Below are 25,813 nucleotides of genomic sequence, written 5' to 3' on the forward strand. Positions count from 1 at the left end.
TAGCTCGCGCAAGTGACGATTCTCTGTCAACCAATCAGCGTTCTGCAGTGAGTCTAGCTCCTCCCTTTAGTACCGTACCACTGTGCTAGGTACCCCAACGGAAGGGTACCCAAAAAGTGGTACGGTACGGTTCGGCTTTTTGGTACCATTCACAACTTTTGACAGTGGAAACGCAAATAATTGCGTACCGTACCGAACTGTACCGTACCGTACCGCTCAGTGGAAACGAGCCATTAGCTACCCTCAAACGGAGATAGGCCCGTGGATGACACAGGTAACGAGTTGTGCGCGTACTCCACCATTGAGAGTTGCTGACACCAAGAGGAAGGATTCTTGGTGGCAACACATCGCAACATTCTCTCCAGATCTTGGTTGGCTCTCTCTCTGCCCATTGCTCTGGGGTTGGTAACCCGAAGATAGACTGACAGTGGCTCCCAGTAATTTACAAAATTCTTGCCAAAATTTGGAGACAACTTGGGATCCCCTGTCAGAGACCACGTCCATCGGGAGGCCATGTAACCGAAAGACGTGATCGATGACAGTCACCACTGTTTCCTTGGCTGAAGGCAATTTGGGCAAGGGAATAAAATGAGTCGCCTTCGAGAACCGGTCCACTATGGTTAAAACAACCGTATTGCCTTGGGAGGGCGGGAGGGCGGTAACAAAATCTAGCGCTATATGGGACCAGGGTCTCGAAGGGACAGACAGCGGTTGAAGAAGCCCATCTGGGGGTCGATTGGAAGTCTTACCAATCGCACAGATCGAGCAGGCCAAAAAAAAAACCTCGAATGTCGCAAGCCATAGATGGCCACCAGAATCTTTGCTTAACTAGAAATCTAGTTCGGTTTACTCCTGGGTGACAGGCTACATTGGAACAATGATCCCATTGAATAACGTCGGCCCGTAATCCCTCCGGCACAAACAATCGGTTAGGTGGGCACCGGGACGGAGGCGTTACCCCTTCTAAGGCCGCCTTGACCTTCGATTCGACCTCCCATCGGAGTGTGGAGATGAATCTAGTCTCCGGTAAAATGAACTCGGGAGTAGACAGGCGTTCGGATGGATACGAGATAAAGAATCGGGTTTGATGTTTTTAGAACCCGGGCGGTACGAAAGAGTAAAATCAAAATGACAGAAAAAAAGAGCCCACCGAGCCTGCCTGGAGTTGAGTCTTTTGGCAGATTGAATGTATTCTAAGTTCTTGTGATCAGTCCAGACGATAAAAGGTACCCCCGACCCTTCTTACCAATGTCGCCATTCTTCCAAAGCTAACTTGACTGTCAACAATTCTCTGTTACCAATGTCATAGTTACGTTCGGTAGGCGACAGGCGATGAGAAAAAAACACGCAAGGATGCATCTTGTCGTCTGAAGAAGAGCGCTGCGAGAGCACTGCGCCTACCCCCACCTCTGACGCATCGACCTCCACCACGAAGTGACGTGACAGATCAGGGGTCGTAAGAATGGGAGCCGAAACGAAGCGGCTCTTCAGGTTGGCCAATACAGCTTCGGCTGTTTCGGACCACCTGAACGCCGTTCAGGGGGAGGTCAAGGCAAAAATTAGCAAACCCCAGAAACCTCCGTATGGCCTTACGGGAATCTGGACTTGGCCAATCCACCACAGCCTTAACCTTGTCAGGATCCATACGTACTCCCTCAGACGAAATGACGTAACCCAGGAAAGGGACAGACTGTGCATGAAAAGCGCATTTCTGCGCCTTGACAAAAAGCCCATTCTCTAGCACCCTCTGAAGCACTCGTCTGACGTGCTGAACGTGTTCCTGGAGAGACGAAGAAAACATCAATATGTCATCCAGGTAGACATAAATGAACTGATCGACCATGTCTCTCAGCACATCATTGACGAGTGCCTGGAAGACAACTGGGCTATTGGAAAGTCCGAAAGGCATAACCAGGTATTCAATGTGCCCCCTGGGGGTGTTAAAAGCGGTCTTCCATTCATCCCCTTTCCTTATGCGGACCAAATGATAAGCATTACGTAAGTCCAGTTTTGTGAAGACCGACGCTCCCTGCAATCTCTCGAAGGCTGAAGACATCAACGGCAAAGGATAAGTATTCTTTACCGTGATGTTGTTCAGCCCTTGGTAATCAATGCAAGGTCGCAGAGAACCGTCCTTCTTTCCCACAAAAAAACCCCGCGCCCCCGCTGGAGAAGAGGAAGGTCGGATGAATTTGGATGCCAGAGAATCAGAAATGTATTTCTCTATGGCCTCCCTCTCGGGAACAGACAGAGAGTAAAGTTTGCCCTCGGGCGGAGACGTACCTGGCAGTAGATCTATAGCACAGTCATAGGGACGATGCGGAGGAAGAGAAGCAGCTCTGGACTTACTGAACACTTCCTTCAGGTCGAGGTACTCAGCGGGCACGTTTGACAAATTCACCGACTCTTCCTGCAACACAGAACAAGACAGAGACGAACCAGCAGACACTAAACAAGACGCATAACACTCAGTGCTCCAGGCAGAAACAGAGTTATGTCCCCAGTCTATCCTGAGATTATGCTGCACCAGCCAGGGGTGACCGAGGACAATAGGAACCTGAGGGGAGTCCATAAGGAGAAATGACAGTTCTTCTGAATGATTGCCGGATGTGATGAGTGTTATCTGACTGGTGGTGTGAGATACTGTGGGCAAGTGTTGACCATTGAGTGCGTTGACTGAGATCTTGTTAGTGAGTGGTATGATGGGTATCTGAAGCTGTTGTGCAAGTGACCAGTCCATAAAGTTACCTTCTGCGCCGGAGTCGAGAAGAGCTTGGCAGTGATGTGACCGAGTTGACCACTGCAATCTCACCGGGAGAAGGGTGGAAGAGGTTTTCTGGGTGGAGACCCCGCCCGACAGGATCCTCTTCCTCACTGCCGGGCACGCTCTTTTACTGGGCAATTATGGATAAAATGTCCAGCCCCGCCACAATAGAGACACAATCCTCGGGACCTCCTCCTCTCTCTCTCCTCCCGGGAGAGCCGGGCTCGACCCAACTGCATGGGCTTGTGATCGTCGACGGGGCTGACCGCATCACGAACGTTGAGTGGGGCAACCCCAAAGCTCTTCTGTGTAGGTGCCGTACGAGTGCGTAGTTCCAACCGATGCAGGCGTGCATCCACTCTTAAGGCCAGTTCGATCAGGTCGTCGAGCTTTTCTGGCAGGTCCAGGGTATAAATCTCGTTTTGGATGCGGTCAGCCAGCCCATGCAGGAAGATGTCCCATTGCGCCTCCTCGTTCCAGCGGCACTCTGCGGAGAGGGTGCGAAACTCGATTGAATAGTCGGCGACGGATCTTCCTCCCTGGCGGATGTCTGCGAGCTGGCGGGCCGCCTCCCTACCTGCGACTGCCCGGTCAAACACCCTCTTCATCTCCTCCGAGAGTGCCGCGAATGAGTCACAACAGGATCGATGATTTTCCCACACCGCCGTCCCCCATAGCGCCGCCCGTCCGGACAGCTGTGTAAGCACGAAGGCCACCTTCGAATCTTCAGTGCAAAATGTCTGGGGTTGGAGAGCAAAAAACATAGAGCACTTGGTCAAGAAAGCTCTACAATAACTTGGCTCACCAGGATAACTCTCAGGCGTCGGCAGACGCGGATCATGTTGACGGACGTGTGTGGGTGGTGCGGGGGGAATCGGCAGTGGGTTGGGCGCAATGGCCAGTCTCAGTTGTTGAATCTGTTGGGTGAGCCCAGACACCTGCGCTACCAATGCCTGCACCGCTCTTCCAGTTGCAGCGAGATTCTCTTCCTGCTGCTCCATACGGGCTGTGTTGTGTGCGAAGTAATCATTGACTTCAGATCCACCTGCTGCCCTCTGCATGGTCAGATCGTTCTGTAACGAATGGATAGAGGGGACAATAGCAAGTAAAACAGATCTTTATTTGAGTAAATATCACCAGTCTCAGACAATAGAGAAGCAGACAAGTTCTCAGTGGTATAGGAGAATCGCAGCTACAGTTCACAAGATCCTTCTCAATGCGGTGGTAATCTCCGATAGTGGTGGTGATGGCAGGGCAGCGCAGGATTGCGTGGCCAACTCGATCCGATGGTCAGACATGAAGTAATGAACCCAGTGTCGGTGAAGAGTGAAGACAAGGACTGCAACGGCGAGCCTCCAGACGAAGACAGGGCAGGAAACACAGGGAGCCGAAGAGACAGGAACACAACAGGTAACATCCACAAAACAACAATCTGACAAACACAAGACACACGAGGTGAGTATAAATAGACAGTGGTAATGCACAACACCTGTCGCTGATAACCCCGGAGGATAATCAGCGACCACGCCCACACACACATACATTCATTCACAAATACACACACACACAGCGCAAGGGAGCGTCAATGAATTCCTCAACCGTGACAAAAGGAAGCCTAATGTGCAAGTTGCATTAATGAACAAACTAATACACTAACTAGCATGAATCATTTTTATTTCATTCAGGTAATAAAAAAAGATAGTGCTAATAGCATTTGAACATGCTGCCCACTTTTATCTGAAAACAAGTTATAAGCTCTAGGTTTGTTGATTCTTTTATTTTATTTTAAACAATCATTTCCCTCGCACGTCTGGGATGCAGCATAATGCCTATTTCAGACGCATACTAAAATGTATAATTCTGGGGGGGTTTTGTCAGAGATTTTGGTGGTCAGACATAATTACTCACCCTCATTTGACATTCAGCACAGTTCAAAAAGTAAAAAGGTATCAAAGACTTACCAGCCATGTGACTGTTCTTCATCTGCTCATCTTTGAGTCAGCGAGGAAGGAAATCGCACAGGCTTGATTGAACACAAGATAGACTTAATGTCATCTAATCAGAAAGACCATTATGTATTAGTGGAACCACCAAACAGAATTATCTGACAAGGGGCAGGCCACATTATCTAAATTAACATTTTGCAAGCATGAACATGCAAGGCCACAGTGGAAAATGAAAGGCTACAGGAGAGCGGCCTGCATTTAGACATTCGGGCAGTAATTATTAATTTATGCCCGTCTGTGGTCTTAATGAAAAAGAAAGCCAGGAGAAGAGAACAGGGAAGGATAATGTGCCGTGAAATTGAGTTTCATTTGTTCGGGGGCCACCTTTTAACTTTTCCTTTCTTCCCAGGAAATGAAACCAACCAGAGTTCTTGTGTGTTTTTCCTCTGTGAACCCCCTCCCCCCACACAACCAACCAACCAACACATAACTCTCCAGCACAGACATAGACAATCTCTTGACCTCTGCAGTATCTGTAAATATCCTGTCTACCTCTGTAATCTACTTTATAGAGCCCTGCTTCAATGACCATTATTTCTTCTTTAATAACAACTGCTCATGTTAGCACTTTGTGCTCTACCAACTGATACTGAACGCAAGCTGTAACAGATTGCACAATGATACAACCAATGAACAGTTGAAGCCCGATGTCAGATATGGATAATAAACTGGATGTTTTATTTTCTTAATGGTTATGAATATGCACATTCAACTTCCAATTGGCCCTTTTCTAAACTCCACCCTTGGTTACTTTTGCAAGCATTACAGAGCATTGTGTGGGGGGGGGAAACATGAACAGGAGGTTATGAATGACACAAATCCTCCACAGACTTTTTATATAATAAAAATATATTTTCTACTTTATAGCCTATCTTTTATAGGCTAATCAATAAAAGAGCATAAGCTTGTTTGAGAAAACTACCAACGGCAACCGTCGCAAAGGTAGGATTGGTCACATTGCTAAGGTTGGGTTTAACAAAGAGTGCGAAGTATACTCAGTAGTTAACTCAAGAAACAAGAGCTGCATCCGGAATCGCATCCTACTATCCACCTTATTTTTCAAGCAAGAGCGGACGATGCCATTTGTAATTTGAATGTGTCTAGTTTTCGGTGTCATTCGTTTCCAGTTATTTTTAGCTGTACAAAACAACTTGTTATGCTGCTTGATATTGCAACGTGCTAGGCCTATTTCTTACCATATTATTTTAATGTATTGTCTTAAAGGGTAAATTCTGTCAGTAATTACTTACCCACATGTTGTTCCAACCCCATAAGACTTTCGTTCATCTTCTGAACACAAATTAAGTTATTTTTGATTAAATCTGAGAGCTGTCTCACTCCTCCATAGGCTTCTATTTAATTGAAACTTGCCAACCCAGAAAGTTAGTAAAGACATCGTTAAAATAGTCCAAGTGACTACAGTGGCTCAACCATAAACCAAGTTTATCAAGCGACGAGAATACTTTTTGTGCGCAAAAAAAAATAAAAAATAACGACTTAATTCAACTATTCATTTTCTTCTGTGTGGGCCTCGGAATGAGTTCATGTTAGAGGTCTGCTACCCGACCCGAGCCCGACAGGTCCCGAAAAACTCACGGGTTTCGGGTCGGGTTCGGGTTAATGTTTAATTAATAGCCTCGGGTTCGGTTCGGGTTTGTAACTAAGAAAAATTATATAGGCTATACATATAGTTTCAATGCCGTGTGCTTGCAAATATGAGCATGCAAGAGAGAAAGTATGTGCGCAGTTTCAGCGCCACCGTCCTCCTCTGATTGCTGTGTTGTGACCGAAATAGTGCGCACGGGAGCACATGCGCAAAACCATTTTGTAAAATGATATATGAATCATTTTGATTTTATCAAATATCATTTTACAAAACTGTTTTGCGCATGTGCGCCCGCGTGCAAAATTTCAGTTACAACACCGCAATCAGAGGAGGACGTGCTGAAACCATAAACTGTCGATGCTGTTCTCCTCCTTCATAACTCGTACTGAGAAGGATATATTTATGTAAATAGTTGTGCAACTGCGCAAACTTTGTTTTGAATTTTAATATTTGAGATCCAGAGGAATGTTTCACCTGTTCAACCACATCAAAGTTTCGTAATTAGAAAGTTCGTGCTTTTTCTCTTTTTTACTTGTGTGCTGACTGCTAAGTGGGGCGCTGTGCCTTGGTGAAATGGTGTTTGTACATGTATATGTTTAATTAACGTTGCAAGCGATCATAAAATACAGCTTATTGCAAAAAAAAGTTTTTTCTGTGAGAAAAGGATCTCGGGTTCGGGTCGGGTTAAAATATAACCGTAATGGTCGGGTTGGGTTACATGATTTCGGGTGTGGGCCGGGTTTGGGCTTCAGTTTAAAGCCCGTGCTGACCTCTAGTTCACATATAGTGTAACAGCGCAGCGCTTCTGGGTTGTATTGGCCCACGCTGGTCATGTGTGTGATGCGTGTGATGCTGGCCAATAGTGAGCCTACATTCTGACATACAACCCAGAAGCGCTGCGCTGTTACACTACGTGAACTCACTCGGAGGCCCACACAGAAGAAATTAATAGTTGAATAAAGTTGTTATTTTTGTTTGTTTTTTGCGCACAAAAAGTATTCTTGTTGCTTGATAAACTTATGATTGAGCCACTGTAGTCACTTGGACTATTTTAAACATTTTGGGCCGGTAAGTTTCTATTACATAGAAGCCCATGGAGGAGTGAGGCAGCTCTCAGATTTAATCAAAAATATCTTAATTTGTGTTCTGAAGATGAAAAAAAGTCGTGGAACAACGGGTGAGTAATTAGCTACTGACAGAATTTTCCTTTTTGGGTGAACTAACCCTTTAATTATAAACACGCTGATTTGTAGCAGTTTTACAGTTTACTGCACTTTGGTATCCCTACTTAATAAGGTGGACATAGTAGGTGAAAAACAGTATGTGACAAAGTATTTCGAATTCACAGTACTCATAATTGAGTAGGCAAAAAAGTACCCGAAGGACCTACTTCTTCCAACTAGATTCTGAAGTGTGCAAACGAGGCCACGGGAAAGGATTTGTGAATGGCAGTGAAGCAACACAAGTTACTGGTAGGTCACGTGATAATGACAACATGGAATGTAGTAGGCTACCGGATTAAATTCACACACATTCATGATACAGAACATAATTTTTTTAGCGGCCGTGAAGTAATTCTTTATTCAAAATAAGTACCTCAAGAGTATATGATTTTGGACACAGCCAAGTCTTCTCAGTGAATGGCTTATTTCCTACTGTTCAATCCGGTTCAATCTTGTCCACTTTCGTGTTGACGACAGTCTGAGGACACAATGAGGAGTGTGTTTGTAGTTTCTTGTTCTCTGCCGCCTTCTCCTTATGTTTGGAGCGCGTTAACTGACTTTGGAAGACATGGATTAACAAACAAAATGAGCTATGGATAATAATGCAGCGATTTTTTTTAACTTGACGGTTGCAGTCACCATCTTCTCATCCTTCAACTGTTGAAACGTCAATACAGGCAGTAAGCGTGAGTAGGCTACATAAAAGAGCAATTTAATTTTTTACCTCAATCCAGCAAATCTGTATCACTTTGAAATTAGGCCTTTGTTTATGGGATTTTGTAATAGCCATTGGTGTGGAATTAAAATGTTTTCTGTTTTGCAAATTTGCAAACACAAATTAGAACTTTAGCACTTTTTAGTAGACTATAGGTGTTTCTCAGTGTCAAGGAAGGATCCTCGGAAGCCGTTATTTAGAGGATACTACGTCATCGAAATACGTCGAAGGACTGTTCCAATGTCGAGGATCCTCAGAATTTCAACCAAGGACTGAGTCCTTCGTTCGGAAAATTTCCCATACACAGGAAAGGATGCATATGTGTAGCCTTCGCGCTCTCAAATCACCTACAATCCTATGCACCAGCTTTGCTATCTTGTTCAAAAATTAAAAAATGTCAGACATTTGCGGAGTCGGAGCAATAACGGGGCAATATGCTTTTAAATGTAAGTATATTTACGTTACCATACATTTGTTATAACCGTAGTACATATAAGTAAAGTTTAACGTTTAAATTCCAGCACAAATTACTACCGTATTGATATTACAAATTATACAAATATATAAAAATTATGTTATTGATGGCTAACTGAACCGGACCTGTCATTTAACAATTGTTAACTTGGTTGCCGTCACCGGCATTTTTTTTTATAAATAACTAATTAAGTTGTGCAAAGTAATTTAACATGGTTAGCAGAAGAGAATTATTTTAAAAGCATTTAAAATCGTACTGACCCCAAACTTTGGAACGGTAGTGTAACTATAGCCTACATCACAACTTTATGAATTTTTGCAGCGCCAAAAGCTGACCTTTTCACTGACGTAATGACGCAATGACGTGCACTTGCTAGCCTGTTCCATTTACATGTTCTCCTAATGCTAAAGTGGAGCCTCGCCTAGCCACTGAAGGAAATGACTTGGAAGGATCAATCCTGCCAAGGAAGTATCCTTGACATTGAGAAACGGCTTATATCTTTTACCATTTTCAAACTTCATGCTAATATTGTAGGCTCATGTTTAAGTATTTAAAAAATCATAAATGTAAATGAATGTAATTTGTTCAGCATTTTAAAAATAGAAATATGGGGTGGAAAAGTATATTTAGGGGAGTTGTGAAAATTGAAGAACATTTATCTATAGATTAGACGGATTAGATAGCTATAATTACCAAATGTCATATTATTAATGTTAAAATCATTTCAAGGGGCATGTTTATTTGATCTACCGAAAGCAAATGAAAATTTTGTTCCAATGACATTTGCATGTTGGCGCTCTGTGAACAGCACCTGTGTGACGAGAGCGAATCCACTATCATGTGTCTTGATCCAGGGATTTTTCTTCATTTTGTCCACTTGTCAAAAGGAAGCCTTGGGTGCATGAGGACAACATGTAAACCCTCTGAACATACAGCCATTCAGACACACAGAAACGCATACAGAAGCTATTAACCCTCCTCCAGCTCATCAACTTTGCTTTGCAATCTTCTTTCTGAACCATTAGAATACCCTGAAGAAATGACTTTCCAATTAAAGGGGATCTAGGAGAAGACAGTCTTTTTATCTCTGACTCCAGGAGTTCTTTATTCCAATCATTTAAATTGGAATTGATTTTTCAATTTAGCCACTGACTGTTCTGGACATGCTGCAGAGGGGGCCAAATAGAGCTGCGTTCTGAAATATTTGTCCCTCCTAAAGTCACGGTGGCCTAGAACGCATTAATGTGTTTTGCACGCCACTGCCGCAGACAACAGATTTTTAGCTCAGCATGCTGATGGAGAGAAAGCCCATCAAGAGTGGCCACCTCCCTCACACTGCAAAGCACTGGACTGGTGCCTGTGGTTTCTTTTTTCTGGCCGAGTACGATTGGGTTTATTTTTCTTGTAAGGTAGCTGTAACCTTGTGCACATTTAAATAGTCTAACTGATTTGATCAGAAGCGATGCACTGAGCAGCAATGTAACAGAGATTAGGGGTGTTGAAACCTTGAGTGCGGTGGGGTAGGTGTTGGTGGGGCAAGCCAGTCCCACATTTGTAGCCCACATACCCTTTGTCTATAATAAAATATAATATGTAGTTACTGTTTGCTTGCATTAAATGTGTTTTTTTTTCTTGCTATAATTCTCTATAGTTTTAGAATAGCAACGATTTCTCCACTTTTATAAATGTTTAAGTTCACACCCAATTTCAGTGCGGTCAGTGCCAGCCACCTAAAATAACTTTAGGACTAAGATCTCAAGCAAAACGGCTAGCTCCTGCTTTTTGACAAATCATTTAGAACTACTGGGTAAACATTGTCTAGCATTTTATATTCATGAGCCAGAATGATAAAGTTTTTAATGTGGACTTGATTATATTAACAGGTAAAAGTGCACTTTCACTAGAAAAGAGCAGCAATGTCTCAAGTCTGATTTTCACTGTGGCTACTGAATACAATTGCTGCACTTTGACTCCTAGTGGCAGTGTAATGAATTTTTTTGTTTGTATAATCATTTGATGCATATTATTTATATATTTCATATCCATGTTAAATGGTTCACATTTACATTTTACAGGCTAGCCAATAGAACCTACTACAGACTAAATCTCTGGCTTGAATCATACATAGTAAAGGAGAAAAGAAAATAACTGAGGGAACATAAAACTCATAAGATTATGACTGTAGAAGAAAATGCAGACAATGCCTGAACAATGTCACAACCCTCTAAATCATGTGTAGCGTTCATTTACTTGTGTGGAGTTTGTTTCTGGCACGTGTCCTTTTAGATAAGAGCATCTGCCAAATGCACAAATGTAAAATATGATAGAGAATATGTTGCATTGGACTATTTGTTCTTGGACTTGAAATCTTAAAACCTCCTGTCTGTAAAAACGAATCAATCTCAACTTAATGGTGCAGTAAAAAAAAAAAAAAAAAAAAAAAAGACTGAGCTACACTGGCCAAACTTGTGTGTTTAACAGGCCTCAGCTACTGTGTAGTCCAGCCTCTAACAAGCCCTGCCATCAGCACTGTAAATTTCCCCAGCTTCAGCCCGGGCGGAAACAGTTGTCTTCTTCAATTACAATTGGAATCAGATGTGCTTGTGTTTTCCAGCCAGGCCTGTGAAGTCTTCAACAGCACTGGCAGCTGCCTTTTAATGAGCATTTATTGTTTCTCTGGCCATGGATACCACTTTTATAGGGTCAGGTTCAAGGCGGAATGATTTTCTTCGCACTGTTTTACAGAAGCGTTTAGAGAGGTTTTTGTGGACTGATGGTTCACTCTAGGCTTCCTGACAGCTGCGTTGGCTTGTTTGGCTCTCTCCCCCATTTCTTTTTCTTTTTCTCTCTCTTGAGTTGTTTAATATAGTTGTGTCGCAGGAATACGGACTAGGAGATTAATGGACGCAAAGGATCGGTGGCAGTTGCGGGGAGATGCAGGACAGAGCAGGCCAGCAGCCATCTGTTCTCACTACCTTTATGGCTCTCTTAATGGAGGACAGGAGACAAAAGCATCTCCGCCACCAGGCAGGCGGTGAGCATTTCTATAGAGACACTGTAAACTATTGTCAGTTCTTTTGACGACGTACATGCCAGCCTCAGACACGTACACATACACGCACAGAGTTTCTCCCAAATGTCTTTTTACCACTCGATCAAGTGTGGTTGGGAATGGTCCAAGACAGTTGCGGCATGTTTAGAGGAACAACACTACGAGAGAAAAGTGATTAAAAGATCCTCTTGAGGCAAAACAGATCATTCACAGAGACAGGATGGCTTGTAATCAAATTAAGATGAAAATATAGAGAAGGCCCTTTGGTCTTTTGAAACGAAACAGAGATGTTTTCAGAACTTCATCAAGTGTTGGCCGATGCTCAAATGCAAATGCAGTCTGGCACTGCTTTCCTTTGAACATTTCTTTTTCTTTGAACACAATCAGAACGGGACTTCAGTAGACCTTATGTGGCCTTCATGCAGAGTTGAAAATATTGAAATTAGGAGCTATATGCACATAAGTGAATGAGTGATGTCATTACCAGTGGCAAACTCATAATTGTCTGTGATAACTGAGCTGTGAACGCAGCTCTAACGTAAATGGCAACAATTTTGTTCTTTTTTACGGTGCTGTATTCAATAATATTAAAGTTGCATATGACAGCTTATGGTTAATGTAAAGCTAAGTTATTATTTGTTAGATGTCATGCAACAAAATCATGTGGGTTTTGTAAAAGTGATGCAGGTGTTTTCAGATTTGCTTTTTCACAGATAAAGAGTTTTGCTTATTGGTTTGTTTGTTTTTTTGAATATCAATTATTTATTTTTTGGCGAAATTGTGAGTTTTGTGTCTTGTGACTTAATAGTCAAAACTTAATAATATGTGACTCGGTGATCATATTAATGTCTTTTAATCAAAATACTTTATCAGACATTTCCATGATCTTAAAGTCTGTGCACGTTTTCCCTTATTTTACACTGTACATTCCCAGTGGCTGTTGTGCCACTATTTTAATTATTTTGTTCTGTTTCAGTCTATTATTGTTGTATCATCTAATACAGGTAATGCCGCCCCTAATCGCCACCTAAAAACAAAACAAGCTGTGGCTAGTCATTTTAAAGGTGAAACGTGTAGTTTCTGCGAAACTAGTGGCACCTAGCCCAGTTACAAAAAGCATATACTCAAACAACCTTGCAAACAACTCTTTTGCTCTTACAGGTGCTTGTAAAAAATGTCAATTCCAACAGGTAAAAGTAGACTACTTCCAATAAAGGGTCCAACATATTAGGAATATTTTTTTAGCTGTTTGCTGTGTTTCATGAGTAAACAACTGTAGGCTAACACTTTGTGACTCTCTTCAATGGACACATCAAAGTGAACAATATAAACTGGTACATTTGTCTTTCTGAATGGGTGCATGCTGATCCTGTTATTGAATCGCCCATTGTGGAGTGTAGCATCACAACTCGCTTTTGACGTGGCTTGCACTTCTGTAACCAAAGCTGAATGCCAAACTCTTGCTATAGGTAGAGCTGGAATGGTAATGTTTTGATGGTGTCTGGGGGGGCTCAATGTTCACAATTTTGGGGGCATACTAATAGTAGTCAATGAACTGGTTTAGCAAATCTATTTTAAGATAAAAAACATAGTTCACCTTTAAATGTCAGTCAGACAGTCTGGCCAGAATAAGCTGCAGTGAAGTCTAGACTTTACGCTATTAGTCGAAAGTCTGGCTTTGTGAGACTAAAACCTAAAAAAAAACTTAAATCTGATATGAAAGAGAAATAGAAGATCTCTAGTTTCACATGGGCTTATTCTCATTGCACAAACCCGTCTTATGTTAAACAAAAACCTCGCTTTTCTCTGGCGGTGTCGACATCTGTAAAGCAAAATGAAGTTTCCTCTCTGAGTATCAATCTTGTAATTGAGCTCTCGGAGGCCGCTACGTGACACGCACACACAAGAACCCTCCCCGCTGTCAGATCCCTACACGAGGCTGCCCTGCGCTGTCACACTGAAGTGGTCTCCTTTTCTCTCCTCTCTCTCCCTCACAATCATTCTTCTGTTTGCGGCTCCCTAGGCCCTGCAGTGGGAGTCTGCCCGCGCACTTAACGCGTCAGGTTTCAATTATTTTGAATACCAAAAACCTTCCCATAATGAGGCATGACACAGACATGTAGTTGAATTTTAAATTGGATTTAATTGTTTTCTCAGTTGTAACTTCAGTCGGATAACAAAGACAGAGGGGGATGGATTGAGCGAGGAAGAAAGAGGGAATGGATAGCGAGAAGTGGGTGGGAAAAAGACGAATTCAGCGAGTGAGAGAGACGGACAGAAAAAGACAGGGTGAAGTCTCTGATCTGTTTCTTAACACAAATCTCTCTTTGTAAGCTCTAGCAAGGGCTATGTTTGGAATTACAACTTTCATGTCTCTTATCCCTGTTGTAATTCCGCCTTGCAAGTTCTGCTAGTGTGATACGATGGATAATGGGGAAGTTTAAGTGAGACCGAATTAAATATTTAACCAATCCGACATGAGACCTGTCTGCTCCACAATGCTACAATTAAACCAGGGCGATGTGCTTTTGCGTGCAACGCTCGATCCCCGCTGAACGCTGTCAGGAACATGCTACTTTACAGACTTAAAATAAATCTTGTCCTAATCTATTGAAAAACCTGACAAGTGGAGACCAAGGTTTCAAGGCACTTAGCTGAGTAGTGTAGAAAAAGGACTGTACATTATTTATGCCCTCTAATGGTGCTGCTATTCTTTCTGTGTGAATCAGCAACAGACTTGTCCGCTAAAATAGCCGCTGCTGTAATCAAAGCCATATGTTTTCCTCACCTCTCCTCCACTAACTGACGGGTCAATGAGACTTTTCTTTGCATTGAGCGCATTCTTTCAGGGATATCACACCTTATGATATAGATTAAAGAGCGCAAGGTCTTTCTCCCGACTTCTGACCAGACAAGATCTTAATGCATAAGCCAGTGAGGGTAAATACAGGCACTGCTGGGAACCTCATGAGGCGTTTTCTGAGATTTTTGTGGCTGTAGAGATAATGAAGGGCACCATTCAATCGTTTTCAAACCCCATTATCCACATCAATTCATTAGGCCAACATGCCACTCTTGGCAAGTTTCGGGTAGATGTGGGGGGGGGGGGGGGGTATGTTTGGGGATGCCTGGAATTTTCATACCAGATTCTAAAAAGCTTGACCACATGGTGAAAAATGTAAATGAGATGACTCTGCATAAGTTCTTATAAGAGTAATCTGCAATGTCAAATCTTTATTTGTCGATGCTGTACCTAAAGTTATGATTGTTTTGGAAATTAGGAGGACAATGGGGCTGAAGTCTTTCCCCCCCAAGGGGTGGAAACAAAGTTTGTTTGTTTATGATATAGCAAGGCACTTTTGAGTAACATTGCATACATACTTATGGAGATACACATTACACATTTTTTTTCTGAAATTAAGACTTAACTGTACATTCAGTTGAATAATGGTGAAACCTGCTATACAGCTGTATAGTCAGGGTTTGAATGCAGGTGAGAATCAACCATGATGGGTAATGCATAACTACTCACTAGCCCGTTTAGTGGGTTATGACTAAATGATGTCCTAATGTCGCTTAAGGGAGAAGCCTCCAATATAAGCAAAGCAAAGCATGAAGAGGGTCACACACTGAGAGAAGCGCCATTCAACGCCATGTATTTAAAACCCAACACAGTCTTCTGAGTATGAGCATGAGTCAAACTAAGTCATTGATGCCACACACTTTGTTAATTTTTTTAAGGAACATTTGCCCATAGAGTAATTAGAATTAACTGTTTGGAATGCCTTTGTTTTATTTTAATGGTGACCACAAACAATGACTGACTGTTGTAAATCTGAAAGCAATTTAGTGATTCAAAATCAGTCATTTAAATTTTTAACAATAACTACTATATTTAAATCAAAGCTGTGACTTTGATTATCTGGTTCTTATATTTTTATTTTGGATAGTAGAAGTTGCTGGCCAGTAAAAAGGTTAAAAAAAAGTTCATTTCAAACCCTATAGTCACACAGAGTATCTAGGCTATCAATTGAGTGTCAATTGTATAGTCTTTAAAGTCAGCATGAAAGGAAAAGGTATTTTCTGAATACATTTTATTGATCCTATTGTTAACGATTCATACATGCATATATTTCTTTTTTTAAACGACATTTCAAAATGTCATAACTGGACCTTCTGGTAAAATGATTTCTCTGGTGACTTATGCTTGTCTTCTCCAATCATTACAATCAACTGCAAGCTTGCATTCAGAATAATCCAGCAGTGTTATTTTAATCATCATCTTTTTTTCACCAGTAGGCCACTAGGCCTATGTTTGATTTAAAATCCTTTCGCGTCATGGCTTCGAAAACACACAAGGATGTCTGCAATCACTTGATAAAGATAGATGATAATACAGTGAAGCGCAAGATGTATATTATAATGACAACACTATAAAACGTTGTGATTTTTTTGTGTGCCTTAATTGCTTAGTTTCAGCGCGTTGTTACGGGAAGAGTGCTTCCACAACGGTAGTAACACTTTCTGGCTAGCACGTAACTTAGTTCGAGTTCTTTTGTGCAGATACAAGTTGTAATGTTACGGTTATGTTGTGTATCTAGGATATCTGATTAATCTCATATAAGATTGGTCAAATAAAATGGGGTTCAGTTTTACTGGTGTTCATTTACTCTTCAGCTTCACCTCATGCAGCTATTCCTTTTAGATATTTCTTTTTCGAAAACATTGATGCATTATTGATTATCTGTTATTTTTCTAGTCATATTTTCATACTTTGATACACATTTTCCTGTCATATTTTTTGTCAACATTAATTTTCATAAAAGTGTTTTAATTTAAAATATTTTCATTATCACCAGGACAGACACTCCCTGACCCACCCCACCACCTGCAAACTCCCAAATTACTTGAGTATTTTATAGTTTTTGAGACCTGTTAGTACTCAAGTCGCAAAGTGTTGTAGTCAAACAGTAGTACTTCCATCATTAAACAAATCCAATATGTCTGATGAAAAATCTATTTTTAATTCTTTAAGAGCACTGTGATATTTTTTTAATGTGGAGTTCTCTTGTACACGTCTAGAGTTCATACACATGTCCTAAGACATGTTTACTGTACAGCCATTCACATGAATACCATTGCCCTTGAGTGGTCTCCAGTCAGACACGGTTCTACTCATGTTTTTTATATGATTTGTGAAGTTGGCTCTGGTATAAATGCTCACAAACAGTAGAATCCCATTATAATTCCCATATCACAATATAAAACTGCAACAGCTGAGGCATAAAACAACACCCTACCAACTCCATTGAAGTCACCGGAGACGCTGCAGAGCAATATCCCACCAAAAACACATACTGCGGGCCCACTCTGATCATCACTTGATAGTGTGCTGACAAGCAAACTCTATTAAGCTGTCTTCAAATATGCAAAATGATATGATTTTACAATGATTACATATTCACTTCCCAGCTGGCTGGCTCCATGCAACTCCATTTGTCATTGACTATTGTGTCCAATTATATGATTAGCTCCAAACACTCCGCCACTTGGAGAGCTCTCGTGTGTTCCAGTGCACTGACTGATTCACAAACAAAGTCATTACAACATGTATTCACACATATCAAATAACAAACAGATGGCCATTGTGCGCTGGCTGATTTGTTTGTAACACGAGCGGCAGAAAAAAGGTAGTTTTTTGCTGGGCTTTGTTTAAGCACCGACTGTTTTATTCCCAGAGAGAGACATCTGGCTGCCGAGGCGGCTAAATCAACTCAAATGAAAGACAATCTTGTTTCCATTAATTTTTCCTATGGAAAAAGCACTTGTTATGAAGATTCTAAATTACTGAGAAAGCTTCCAGATAATTCATCATATGGGCCGGACAGAAGACTGCAGTTGCTCAGAGAGTGTCTGTCTCCATTAACTTGATGTGTATCAGGTGTTTGTGTTTGCAGTGCACAACAACTTACAGTAGTGTGATACGGTTATTTTGGGCAAATCAGTCTGTCCATGACAGGTACTGAAACAATCGTTTTGCTGATTGTATATATACAGTGTCCCCAATAAGTATTTGGACATATAAGTCACATTAAAAATATAAATCCAGCTGGCATCTGCAAACAAAGGATGCTAGAGCTATCCTCAGAATGAACTTCACTTTTTCAGTTGTTTTTAACAAACTGGTCTCAAAGGCATTTTTTAGTGGATGTATAAAGTTAGTTCCCCTCAAGTTCACACATGTCCTAGATAGAATAACCACGCAGTTCATCATATCAAAGTATGTTTGAAATGGAAGTTGTACTACTATTTAATTGTTGCTTACAGTGTCTAAATACTTTTTTGGGGCAACTATAGATGTAGTTTTTGGATGTAAGAGATTTATATAGATTTAAGAGCTTTATAAACAAGTTTCAAAAACATATGTACCGCAGTTCCATTGCAATTTTCATCCAAACAGGTCCCACCCCAAAGTTACCATCTCAGATCCCTGGCCACCAGGGGGCCCCCCAATCGAGTTTAAATTTTTTTTTTTATGACTTAAACAAGTGACATAAATGAATGAATGAATATGAATGAATGAATAATTCAAAACAACAAAATTCTGATTTCATGATCAATATACCTGCCAACAACTGCTGCTGTGTCTGCCAGCGTTTAAATCATGCGCATAATCTAGACACCTCGCGAGTGCATAGACAATTCGTGTTATAATATTATTTAAATAATAATAATATTTTTTTACAGTTTTCAACAATAATTGTCATTGTTGAACCCTTGTTCTTATAATGTTTCTGATTTCTCAGTTTTGTCATTATTTTTTGCAAATAATTTATTTTATACGTTTTGAGACAGTTTGTTTTAAGAAGTTTCAAAGAGTTAGTAAAAGAGTAATTTAAATTTTTTTTTTTTTTAAAACTTAGTATTTAAGTAGGCATCTATTTTTTATTTAGTATTTATTTTGTATTAATACATAACCTCACTGTATTCATTTATAATGTATCATTATTGCGTGACATTTGTGTCAATAATCGTCAAGCACAGGTGACTTTGCGTAGTGGGAGGGGGCCCCCAAATCAAATTATGCTTAGGGCCGCCAAAAGGCTTGGGCCGGCTCTGCTTTAACAGTAGACAGTACAAAATTAACATGCATCAAATTTTTTAAATTATGCTTAATCAAGTGAAGTACAGTGTATCCATTAGGTATATTGGTATATGATGCATAACAGGTCCAGAGTTGACTTTAAAATTGATATGAATGTATAAGCTCCATGATTAGTCACAAGTGGTCAGTAGGGGTGGGGGTGGGCTTCACTTTTTTATTATAAATGGTCCTGCAGTGAGACATGCACTTTAAAATTGCAAATATTCAATACAGGCTCTCAATTAATATGCCACAAAAGCTCCAAACATTAATAATAATTACAACAGAATGAGAAAAGAAACAGTTTTAGAAGGAATATAGCATGTCACCACAGGATTTATCAGCTTCTCGAATAATAAATCAGTCTACCAGTCACATATTTTAAGGAAAGTTAAAGAACACAAAAGAGATAATCTTATTTGAAAACATCACAATCCAAAACTTTGAGTAGATATAATGCCACTTTCAAGTAATTTGTTTACATTACATGACACCACCTGATGGTGATATTGAGACTAAGCACTGTGATGCTATAGCATTAATGTGCCCTGGTCAGTAGTGCCACCTGCTGGTGCCTTATACAGCAGTGGTCAACCACGTTTAATGGAGTACACCCAACACTGAACATTTTGCACGTCTCCTTTGTATGACTCCCATTTCAAGTCTTAAAATCTCTTCCAACGAGCTGATGAGTTAAGGAGACATGCAAAATGTGTAGTATTGAACGTGGTTGGGAATCAACATGTCAAGTTTAATGTTGTGCTGTACCAAAGGCCTATTTCAGTTTGGTTTCATTGTGATCAGCTTTTGATAAAAAATGGTGCAGAATATTTTAAATTAGTATTTTAATCACATATATTTGATTAATTGGTACTTAATTGTTATTTATTAATTAACTACATTCTTAAAAATAAAGTGCTGCTATGTAATTTAATTAGCTTTTCCCTTTTTGAGAAATTTAACGTGAAACTTGAAACCCCACACTGAAAGGTAGTATCACGTTTTACACTTTTGAAAGAACCAAATATCCTAGTACGCACTCTTTTTGAACTAACCTCATCAAAGACATTCACTGTTTCTGAAGATCATATAAAAAAGCATGCTTTGCAAGAGACTAACATGTTTTGCACAGATTGTGCTGAGACTGCAAAGAAAGTTTTACAAAGGAAACTGTTTCAAACACCTTGCCATGATTATGCAACAACATTCCCAATTTTTATATAAAACTCGTTTTTAAAATAACAGACACACTTGGAGCATTAAACACAACAGCTCGAAACAGTTTGTCTCCTTGTTCACACATACAGTAAAACTTGCTGCAGCACAGGTGAATTAGCAATGGGTGGTGATGCATATCCGGCAGCAAAACTAAAAAAAAGTTTAACTTCATGCAAATGAGCAGTGATACATTGCAGGGACTACCAATGAAGTCACTTGTGCACATGTGATTAGTCTCATGTGAGTTAACTGCAGACAAGAAGTTACTGTTACTGTGAGCAATTTCACTTTTCAGTATGATTTGTTTCTGTTTGGAAAACATAACTGAGTTTGACTCATTAATTGATAATCGTTCATCTTGTTCTGCAATTTAAATCTTGTTCTGTAATTTAGTTACAAACATCGACATGTTTACATTGTTTTTGTCAGCTGTGTTATTGTTCAGATCATGGCACTGGTCAGGTTGCTGATTGAGCGAATACTGTTGGTGTGACGGCTCTTCCTGCGAACGCTCCTCAGGTAGTTTCTGTACAAGATCACGCTGATCACACGGTCCTGAAACTGCTTCGACACAATGTAAAAGAGTATGATGTCCAGCACTGTACTCGCATTCATCAGGAATGTGGTGAAGGCCCCCCAGGTGTTGTAACCCTGCCCACCGCTGGCCAGCAGCATGGAAACAAAGCAGATGTGGAAAGGCATAAAGCACACAAGCACCTGAACGATCAGTGTGATGATGATCCTGATGGACTTTTGCTTGATTTTGGGCTTCAGTTTGGACGTCCGGCCGTGGATGAGGTTTTCTACGATGATCATGTAACAGCCCAACATGATGCACACTGGCACCAGGAAGAAGAAGATGATACGTGCAAAGTGGACGGGATTGTCACGGCGCAAGTAGATGATGTCGTGCATCTTGATGCAAGTGGTATAGTTTGAGATACGGTCCGGGTCCTCTTCCAGGAAGACGAGCGGAGCCGTGCTGCCTAGGGTCATGATCCAGACTCCTGCACAGGACAGCAAGGCTTTGCGAACACTTTTGAGTTCTCTGGTGTGTCGCGGCTGCACTATGGCCACATAGCGATCTGTGCTGATGAGAGCGAAGAGCCACAAGGCTAGGCAGGGATAGAGCACTGTTAGTGCTGCGTTAATCCTGCAGAACACGTCCCCAAAGGGCCAGTAGTCTTGACTGTAGTAGACAATTCGAAAGGGCAGCAGTAAGATAAATACCAAGTCCACTAAAGCAACATTGATCATGTATACGGTGATGGAGTTCCGTCTTTTAGTGGTCAAGGCAAAGACCCAGAGAGCTGTCAGATTGACCACTATGCCTATGGTGAAGATAATGCCGTAAAACACTAGGCTAGCCAGCCGGTACACTTGTGGGACGTGACCCTCCATGATGACGGGCAAAGATGTGTTATGATCCATGATGGTTTGCCTGATTTGCCCATAAAAAAAGAAACCAATTAAAAACAGGTTTTTTTTACATGTTTTGTAACTTTAGAAGCCTATTTTAGAATTTTAAAAACAAGGTAATAGACCTTAGACCTTACCTTACCTTTTGGCAAAAATTAAAACAAGGCTGTGATGGATAGACGTACAGTGGGTTCAATGGATTGCAGTGATGTTTAAAGTGCCCCTATTATGGTTTTTGAATATTCCCTTTCATGCAGTGTGTAATATAGCTGTTTGTGAATGTAAATGTTATGCAAAGTTGTAAGGTCGTACGTGCACGATCAATAAAGTTATTGTCTCCCAAAAGAAAGAATTGACTCTGATCCGCCAATACGAGGCGTTTTTTTATTCGAATCATACTGCTTTGCGGTTCTACGTCACTAGACGATACATTTGCGTAATGTTGTACCTATGTTGCACGCTGTCCACCCGCGAACAACTTGACTATCTTACAACAACTTGAGTTCAACGTGGGATTCGCAAAACACTTGCTCTAGAAAGATGGGTCAGTACCCAGTTTATTTGGTCCAACTTGTTCCTCAGAATCACAACCTGTAAGTATGAATAATTATTGATGTGTTCCACCTGGTGTTCAAAATACTTAGTTTTGTGTTTTATATTGTGTAATTTTCTGGCTAACCAGCTTACTGTCTTACTGAAATACTTCTGCTAAGCAACTGTGGGCCACTATTAGACTGTGTCTATTAATAACTGTGTCTATTAATGCAGATTGTCTGTCATTCTTACAACTCTGAGTAAAGATAAAGGATGGACCAAGATTTGTTTTACAAACATTTGTTACATCAGTCATTCACCTTAGTGTTGGGCAAACATATGCACCGTTATTGATACAGTTAAGAGTTCCTGCATGTGCACCGCAATAAATTAGAAATATACACTTGAGTTTGTTGATGGACATACTCTTGTTAATGCTGATGGTAAAGAATTACAGTTGAAACAAACATCTCATAATGTACCTCAAACTGAGTAGAGTATCACACTGAGAAACGTCCTGCTCGAGTTGTCCTTGCAATGGAGGTTTGGGTTGAATAACTAATTCTTCTAATGTTTCATCATCGGACTCGCGCTCAGATTGATATGGTAAAACTGACGCCATCTTTACAGTTCAATCGCTGAGCTGTAGGAAGCCTCCAGACAGAGCTTCAGTTATGGTAATGAGCATGTAGCTTCCGACAGAACAAAATTAGGAGCCTTTAAAATAGCATTATAAGGGCACTTTGATAACATACTGATTGTTCAGCTGACTAAAAATCTTTTAAACAGAAAAAAAAAATCATAAAACAATTTTGAAAGTTTCTTCCCTCCCAGCATAGTTTTCATCTAAATTCAAAATTGCGTCTACCCTGACTAAGGTCTATTGCAACTTTACTGTACATCGCACAATTTAAGCTTTATATCTAGTAATTCTATAGTATTCTGTTTCTTGTACTTGTGACCAAATATCTTGCAATTGCGACTTTATTTCTTACGTGTCTTTACATATTATTTTAAATTCTCTCTTTTTTACTCTAATTAATTTTTTATTCCACATTTTTATTTAAAGGGACATTGTGTAGGAATTTCTCTCATCTAGCGGTGAAATTGTATTTTGCATTCAAACGAAATGTGCTTTCCAGCGCCTTGCTTTTTCAAGTGCGTGTTGCATCTATGGTAGCTGTTATGTACCAAAAAGCTATGACAGGATGTCTTCTAGTGAAGGGATGTCTTCGAGTTTTCCTTCGGGTGAACAGGTTTGTTATTTCAAACAAACTGCAACTTGACACAACGAACAAACAAATGTTACAGTATGAATAATAACAGTGCAATGCAGCCTTTTAAACTTGCCGGGGCCGTGACAAGCGACTCTCACTGCTCTGCTCCTCCGTTTCTGCTGCTTTCAGTTATGTGACGCTGGCTCTGAACGAAAACGCGTTGTGGAAATGCGTTGGCCTTGTACTTTTTGACCCTGTCAGCTATTATAGTTTTTCAAGATGGCGGAACTACATGGAAGCCACCTACGGTCACATGTATATAAAGATAATAAATTCTTCGTTTACGAGGATAAGTCAGATAATTGGCATGGTATTTGTACACCATTGAGGACATATTTATGAATAAAAATATTGATTTTAGATAATAAATACCTAAAAAACTACACATTGTCCCTTTAATATAGTAACAGTATAATAGAAACAGAAAACAATATACATGTACAAATATAAAAAAAATATTTTTGGATGAACTATCCTATAAGACAAGACTATCACTTTTTCTTCATTTGAATTTGAGTTAAAAAAAATCAATTCATCAAAAAGTCTTAAAAAGAGAAAAGAAATATGACTTATGATACAAAAAAGTAATTACAAAATGTTGAATATTAATCAATATACTAGTGCATCAGTTGAAGGAAATAGGAAGAATGCTACTTTTACTACAATTCTCAAAAATCTGTGCATTATCAATGTACATCTTTCATCAAGTCATCCTCTACCTTAAATTAGTAGATATAATGCTACACATACTGTTGATAAACAGTCTAGTTATTAGATTAACTTTGTATTAAAAAAAACACATTTGACCTACATCATTGTCTTCTGATATGATTGGCTGGTTTTTAAAACCGATCGTTTTTTGTTGTTGTTGTTGTTCTAAAAGATAACAAAGTAAAGCTTTCAAAGGTACCTACCTCAGAGATCCATGTTGTTGGCATCGTAACTGTTCTGAGGGCTGTTACGGGTGATGACTGTAATGTACCATCGCTGCTGAGCTTCGATCTAAGATAGAGGAAGTAATGAAGCCAATGTCTTTATTTAGATTAGAATTTTTCTTTTGGTTTCTGTGAAGCCCCTTCACTTCCTGTAATGCGTGTGTTGGTGCAGTATACATCTCAAAAGCAAATTGTATATCATATGCCGTTTGAGAGCAGTGGAGATGTACTTTAAAGATGTGACAGGTTTGGGTGCTGGTTATTGATTGGGAAAATAGGGTTTGTCACACAGCATTAGCTCTCTTGGGAGCAGCACACAGCAGGTGGCAACAGAAGGCATCTGGTGTTGAAGAGTTTTAATTAAACACAGGATGCTGAGGTTGTTGGTGTGTAAACAGGAAATGAGATCTTTATGTAAGCTTGAGACAGAACCTCATCTTAAAAGTCACAGAACGAACAGAACATGCTCTAGACCTGACTAAAGAGATCCCTTTTAGACTCAGTTACTTTTGCTGAGGTCAACTGGTTACCTGAAAACAAATATGATTGTTGACTGCCACATTTTTCACGCATAATTATCTAAAACAGCTTTGGTATTGTGTGTGAAGAGTTTTTCATAAAGAAAAATTATTATTATGGCTGCCATTGTTGGTCTGCATTTTGAAGGCAGAAAATAATTTCTTCTCATCATTTGCTCACATTCATGTAGTTTCAAACCCACATAACTTTCTTTCTTTCTTCTAAGGAACACGTCAACTTTTTTTTATGTCGGTGAACTATTTAATTATTTAACTTTAATAACTGCTGTTGTTGTTCTGTGACAAAAACAAAACAGAACACACAAATGAAGTGTTCTTCATCTTCATGTCTTCATGTCAAAAACATCAACACTAAAACACTTGTAATCTGTGTGGTGTGGTACATTCATATTTTCCATCATAACAAGTGGAGCCATGTTCTCCATTGTGACTGTTAACTCTAATATTCGCACCAATGTGACACCTACACTGTACATTGGCTGATTCATTCACCCTTTAAAACGCTGTCTGACATTTCTTCTGTTCAACAATCGCCCACATCAGGAAGTCACTAGTTTTAACTTGTCCATATGGGGATTACTGTCACACAAACAATCTGTGTTAACATATAGTTGAAATCTTGGGATTTCTTGTGAAGATTGTTGTGCAAGATTAGAGAAATGAACTTAAGGCCTGTGTAATGAGGAACGTCTGAGTGCACATAGTTGATTTTTTCGGTTCCTCCATATTACAAAAAAAAGGGAAGGAAGACCTACAAGTCCTACTAAGCACTATAGCAATAATAATTTTTTTTTGTGACTGTTATAGCCTGTGCTCAGATCTGTATGATTATTAGCATCATGAAGGAATGTATTGGATATAATAGACGAGTGTAAGCAACATGGAATTAGAAAGCTTTTGTATAGG

The 25,813-nt window shown here is 40.2% G+C and overlaps 1 protein-coding gene across 1 annotated transcript; it reads right to left on the reverse strand.

The window, feature by feature from the left end:
- Nucleotides 1–20,198: 20,198 nt before the first annotated feature.
- Nucleotides 20,199–24,633, reverse strand: gpr18 (G protein-coupled receptor 18). Its single transcript, XM_077216817.1, has 2 exons — nt 24,348–24,633; nt 20,199–21,644 (listed from the first exon to the last, which is right to left on the reverse strand). Exon 2 carries the CDS (start codon nt 21,632–21,634, stop codon nt 20,645–20,647), a length of 990 nt encoding a protein of 329 aa, XP_077072932.1. The 5' UTR covers nt 21,635–21,644; nt 24,348–24,633; the 3' UTR covers nt 20,199–20,644.
- Nucleotides 24,634–25,813: the final 1,180 nt, after the last annotated feature.

Source organism: Siphateles boraxobius, unplaced genomic scaffold (genome assembly GCF_051911475.1).
Source record: "Siphateles boraxobius isolate OS27281-9 unplaced genomic scaffold, OSU_SipBor_1 7, whole genome shotgun sequence".
Lineage (NCBI taxonomy): Eukaryota > Metazoa > Chordata > Actinopteri > Cypriniformes > Leuciscidae > Siphateles > Siphateles boraxobius.